Here is a 6,527-nt window from a genome sequence, read left to right as displayed (position 1 = left end):
TATATATATATATATATATATATATATATATATATATATATATATATGTATATATGTGTATTTATATGTATATATATATATATATATATATCTATCTCTATTTGGAGGGTACTTGAGTAGTAAGTTGCGGACATTCATTGCTTGTAAAGAAAGCAAGCATTCTAGTGATAACTGTAAATCCTGATTTTGTTTTAGGAATTTTTGTTCTGTCCCCAGTAAGAGTATTATGGAGTTTTATACTTATATTAAAATATTCTGCTTTGAAAAGAAGTGCTACTTAATGATATACTGTTTTGTATCAACATACTTCAGAATGGCTGAAAAACTTGGCCACAAATGTCTATTACAAAACTTTAAGAACCCCTGTGAAGAAAATCTATAGAAAAAAATGTATGATTCTCTGCAAGGTATACACTCTCCAGAACTAGATTTTTCCTGTTATGTTTTTATTTCATACAACAAGGTTGTCTTTAACTATGACTTCCTCAAACAGTAATTGATTAGATACTATTTTCAGCACAATACTTACATGAATCCATTTCCCTTGCAAGGACATGCACTGATACCTTGTGTCTTCTGGGAGCATCTATTGCCAACAGCACCTACAGTAAACAACACCAATTCTTTCAGGTGTGGAAACTATCACTCAGAGATTGTATTTATAAAATGTCAACATTTACATTCTAAGTTTTCAAGTGACGGTGAATTTTGAGATGTTCCTTAAAATATAATGAATAGCCATGCATAGAGTACCTTGAATAATTTTAGAATCAAGTTGTTTACAAAATTCATGTCCTGCTCAGGGACTCAGAAAAAACAACACAAACCAACCAAAACCAAAGCAAAACAAATAAAATGAAGTAACAGAAATTCAGCTATTAGCTATCATAGTATCAGAAATACAACTGAAAATCCTAGCAACCTTCTAGGAATACATCACCCTGAACCCGATTATTAAACTCACTTTGACTATTTTCACTAATCTAGCCAGTTACTTTTACTCTGGAATAGTGGATAATCATGTATTGAGCACTAGAATATGCAAAAAATTTTTTAAGAAGTATAGATTTCTACAAACACAAAGTGTACGTATTTGTTCAAGTTACTACTTATTAAATAACAGCCATTGAAATTCCATTCTCTAAGTTTATTTGCTGCATATCTTCATCCATGCTACCATACTACATAAAAAAAAGTGTTAGGGTTCACTGTGCCATTTAAGAAGTGATCAGTTTTAAGCAGTAAGATTGAAACTCAAATACAAATAAAAGATAATGTAAGAACGACCCTGGCTAGTGAAAAGGATAAACAAAGATTACAAAAGAGAAACAATTTTCAAATACATCTCTTTCCAAATAACGTTACAACTACATGACTAACTTACCTTGTAGAACTGTATGATATCATCCTTGGTCAGGGTCTTTAGATAAGCCACTTCAATGTTATCTGTACAACAATAGTAAAAATTAGAATAAGTCTGCAAATCATAGCTGGTTATTAACACACTACTTATTCAAAGTATTTTTCTTTCAAATTCAGATGCTGGAATTGACTGCAAGTGATATGCTTTTCATTCTTAACTTACAAGCCAACACTTGTACCACTAAAAGTGTCACTGAAAGCCTCGAAGAAAATTACACTATTTAGTAAGTCCAATCAAATGGACTTACTAAAAAATGCACATTTGAAGAATGCTGATTGCACTGTATGCTATTCAGTAGCTAAAAAGATATGTCTACTTCCCTACATCATCTTCAAATTGATGTTACATATTTCTAATGCAGACTGATTATAGAAAGCCTTTATACACAGTTAGGAAAGATGCCATAAATATTTTAACATAAATGTAAGGAACACTAATTGCCTACATCATACCCATTAAGGAATAATCACCTTTCATATATCTGGGGCACGTCTCAGTAACTATGTCACCTTATATAAATTAAATTACAATAAACTCATGTAATATCATTGATAAGTATGAATGTTTTTGTTGTAGGTATGCTTGCTTTTCTTGGGGTTAGCAAGAAGATCAAGAAAAATGTTTGCAAAAGTACAAATATGTAGCTAAAAGTAGTTCATAGGAAGTTCTACAGGGCGGAAATTCACAAATCAACAAAACAGTCTGGGAAAATCACATGGTATTTGAGAATAATTTTTTATATGTGTAATGTAAAACAGTAGGAGTTATAATAACAAAAATGTAAAAACCTGAAAAAAGCACTTTACTTCTTAAGGCTGAAATACGAATTTCTGATTTGACAAATCTAGTCACATTAGAATCATTTAATGGAATAGAAGTACTAGTGGGTAGAAGGGAATTAAAGATATGAAACTCAAGGAAAATAGTAGGTTTGGTGGGAGTTAGTTATGAAAGCTATGGCTACAGCTAAGCAGTAAGAACATCTAGAGAGACAATCGATACAGGTATGGTAAATACGGAGAGACTTAAGGCAGAGAAAATATAAACTATTATCAGACACAAGTACTTGAGGTATTAAACTTTCACATCACTCCTTATACTCAGGCATGAGATCTTGTCAATAGCTCTCATACTCTGAAGACCAAGCTAGATGACAATTCAAAATTCTTCATTATTAAAACAGTTCAGTAGCTCTACAAAAAAAAAAAAGACTGTATTTGCTACAAAAAGCTGATAATCTGCATGTAAAGCAAAAGAAAAATCAAAAGATACACAGTGATTTTTATGTAGGTAGCATATTACGGACATTGACAATTACATCTATAAGAGCTGAGACAAAAATGTGATGAAAAGCTAATCTATACCTTTCTTTTTTTAAGTTGGAAACTAAAACATTTAAGTATTACATTTTATTTCTTTATAGAAGTCTATTTTTAGAAAGTAAACAGTGAACACAATAAAAACTAGTCTTAAAACTCTTATCCTTACCTTTTAGGGAAAAGAAGCCTACCTTTATTATAAAAATCAAGTTAGTTTTGTTTCAAAATGTATTATTTAGTGATATGAAATAAAAGCTAACTCAGAATCTTATTTACATACCTCAGTATTTTGGATTTTAAAATCTTCCAACACTGATGAAAAGGGGAAAATAAAACTTCAATAGTATGTAGGAGCACAGTTTTATGCTATGAGTGTAACTGTCTGTCCATTTTTAGTAATAACAGTAGAAGTTGGATCTCAGTCTTCTACAAGCTTATCATCTTCAAAGCATCACGGCTTAAAAAATATTTTAAAACTCACATTTCTATTAGGCCTACTTCAAGTTGAGACAGGTCATGTGTTAGTTAAGATGCCTGCTGTTGACTCTGCAATTATTTTCCTTTCGCTCCCCCAGCACAACGGGAATAGGAATTGCATTCATAGCCTGTGCTGTCAGGAACGTCAAAGAGCATTTGAATGCATCTCAGTCAAGTATTAGGCACACATGTAATAAAGATGTGTGTCTGAACACCAAAACAAAAATTTAAGCTTAGGCAACACCAACACTTACATCCAAACCACTTCCAGTCCTTGACCTATTTTATTTCTCTCTGAGCCTTAAAGGAAAGGACAGAAAGGCAATGAAGCACTTGCCACCCTCTGTCATGTGGGGAATATCAGGGAACAGGTTTATCTTCTATTAGTAACAGCACCTACAGCAAAGAGACCATGGGCTGCAAAAATGAACTATTTTCTCAGGGCAGAATGAAGAAATGCAATTTATAGGACTGAAATCACAACAAGTGTATGAAATTAAACACAGGCTAAGTAAAAGTTTAAGCTGTTCCCAAATGAATATCCTCACATTCAACAGTTACAAACGTAGCCAGATTATAGCATTCAGCTTTAAAGGAACTATAATTTTTCTTACCTCTGTCAAAGTTATACTGCTGAGAAATTATTTCTCCCCAATATTTAGCACATTCTGCAGACAGCTTCTTTGGTTTGTCTAGACGACGAATTGCTAAAGCTTGGATGTGTTTTTGGAAGGCCTCTTCTGTCATATCTTCTATACATTTCTCCATAGTCTTTAAGAATGCTTCCACTCTGCTTTCTAAGTAGTGTGGTGGCTTTTCAGATTGGATAATAAATCGCAGTCCTTGTATGCCATTTGCCCGACGCGGACCACTGAACACAATGTAACCTTGGAAAACCAAACAGTGACAAATTTAAAGAAATCCTCTGTTGCAGCATTAACTTTGATAAACGTGGCAAGTTTGAAAGGGTTGCAATGTTATGCTACATCTAATTCTGTATTATGAATACAGGTTTTCAAAATATGTCACTGTACTTTTAAAAACATCTTTATTTCATTGAGGTATCAGTTCAGGGGAGGGGCGAGGAGGAGATGAGGCAGACCAAGAAAGAACAAAAGCAACTGTCATCAGGATTAGGTAAGCAGAAATCAGGCTGTACTCTAGCACTTCATCAGACTCAGCACCAGGAACTTACTATTTTTCCATAAAGTCTAATCTGAATTCACTTTGCTGCAATGTAAGAGAATTATTTCTTATCAATTAGATACAAAGGAAATATTTTCCCTTCCTTTTTTGCAGCTTTTGCTTGTCTGAATACCTAAGATTTTCTTCAGTCTTCTTCTCTTTTTATAACAAACCTGTTACATTTCAGTCTTTTAAATGCCATTTTATGGCTTTCTAATTGTTCCTTGATGCTCTCTTCTTTGTGTCAAAACTGGGCATAATATTTCAAAATTCTTGAACAACACAGAATTATTATTGCGCATTCATCTTGGAAGCTTCCCTTTATATATCCCAGTGTTTCTTTCTTTTAGACAGCAGCTTGACATTGCTCATTTATGTTCTACTTCTGACCCAGAGTAATCCAGTGATTGTTTTCTACAGAACTGCTAGCTAGCCAATTGCTTCCTATCTTGCGTCTGTGCCATTGATTATTCCTCCTAAACTGTTCCTACCAAATAGCATCTTATCTGTATTCCAGTCATGTTTCCAGAATGTCAAACTAATTTTGAATTCTAATTCTGTCTTCCCACACACTTGCAGCCTCTCCCAGCTTAGTATTATCTGAAGATTTAGGAAGTATATTCAGTCTTCTATCATCCAGAGAGTTGAAGAAAATACTAAATAGCACTGGATGAGAATAAAGAATGACATTTTTCTAATGAACTATTCTTATTTGTTCTCCAGTCATAGCTTTCCATCCAAATGTGAAGCATTTGCAAGCTCTCTCTGTAGCTTGTTTGAGAATGTTATGTGCCTTTCCTGCTATCAAGATGAGACCCATGACATCGTCATTTTCATCCAGCCAGCCACACTGTATTAAAAAAATTAATACTTTGAAATGAGTTTGCCTAGTAATTGTTTCTCAGTTGTCTTCTGTGAGTTTATAACTACTTTGGTAACACATGATTTTCTTCCCCAGGAATTAGAATGAAGCTGATTGATCTGCAATTTCCCTGCTCTTCTCTCTTTTGTTTTAAAAAGAAGGGCATAGCACTTACCCTTCTTATTTTTCCAGTACCACACCTATCATCTGAAAACTCTCAGTTGTAAGATTTCTAGTTCCAGTTTTCCAGCATTTTGCTTTTGAAATGTAGAGTTCATCATGCCTGAACTCCTTAAAATTTACTCCTTTTCCCTTTGTCTTTCTTGTATTTCTTAAGTGTTTATTGAATGAGTCCTCATTACTACTTCTATTGTTTAACAGACTGCTAACTCTTGAAATTCTTTTCTCCCTAGCTTTCTCAGAGATCTTACTAACAATTCAATTGAGCTTACTGAATTTTGCTGGTATTTTGGCTGTCTTCCCTCCTAAGTCTTGTGAACTCTATTATTTGGTAGTCACACCATACTGGTTGCTGTACTGACATAATCACACAGTTCTTCCTCACTGGTTTTCCCCACCTCCTCTTTAGCAGTTAGCTCCAGCTTCTGTGAGAAACCTGCCACCAACACACTCCAAAAACCAGCTAAGCAACCTGGGTCCTGTGCTATTTTCAACAGGTATTTATCTAGATCAATGTGATGTGGCTGGTTCTGCTCACAAGAAGTCTAATCTTGCCTGATCTCCCTGGTAATTCATAATGCTGTAACGATACCGATGTTATGTTTCCATTCAGTCATCAAACTGAGACATTCCTATGCCTCTCATCTTTGGAAAAATAAAATAATAATAATTTTTAAAAAGCAACTGTACTACTTACATAACAGTTTGCATGATTGAAATATAGGTAAAATGCTCGTCTCCCCTTGTTACCCTATCTGGAATAAGCTTACCAGTTTTCAGTCTTACTGGTTCAGGTAATTATTTGTACTTACTAGTAAATAGCTGTATTCTTACAATGCATTTAGGATTTCATCAGTATTGCAGCTTACCATTACCCATGCAGTAATATTTCTAAGCTAAGGCTTTTGAATCCTCAACAACCAAGGCTCGTGAATCCTCAAGCAAGCCTGGAAGTGAGATTACGAGCAGAAAAGACCAAATTGCTGCTGATTCTCTAAGATGATCTAAAATTTACAAAACTGATCTAATTTCCTCTTGGTAAAAATTCTCCTAAACCTCTATTTGGTTTATAACAACATAT

At 33.9% G+C, this 6,527-nt stretch overlaps 1 protein-coding gene across 3 annotated transcripts in view; it reads right to left on the bottom strand.

Moving 5' to 3' along the window:
* The window catches only part of IDE (insulin degrading enzyme), a 65,779-nt gene that overhangs the window by 3,674 nt on the left and 55,578 nt on the right, over positions 1-6,527 (bottom strand). For all 3 annotated transcript variants that reach the window (XM_035329526.1, XM_035329524.1, XM_035329525.1), the window contains exons 21-23: positions 3,834-4,106; positions 1,385-1,446; positions 530-602 (exon numbers count right to left, since the gene is read on the bottom strand). In XM_035329526.1, coding sequence (XP_035185417.1) covers positions 530-602; positions 1,385-1,446; positions 3,834-4,106 — 408 coding nt within the window. The remainder of the gene's footprint in view (positions 1-529; positions 603-1,384; positions 1,447-3,833; positions 4,107-6,527) is intronic.

This window comes from Oxyura jamaicensis, chromosome 6 (genome assembly GCF_011077185.1).
Source record: "Oxyura jamaicensis isolate SHBP4307 breed ruddy duck chromosome 6, BPBGC_Ojam_1.0, whole genome shotgun sequence".
Taxonomy (NCBI): Eukaryota; Metazoa; Chordata; class Aves; order Anseriformes; family Anatidae; genus Oxyura; species Oxyura jamaicensis.
The sequence above is the reverse complement of the archived record's forward strand: the minus strand, read 5'-3'. Positions and strand labels throughout refer to the sequence as shown.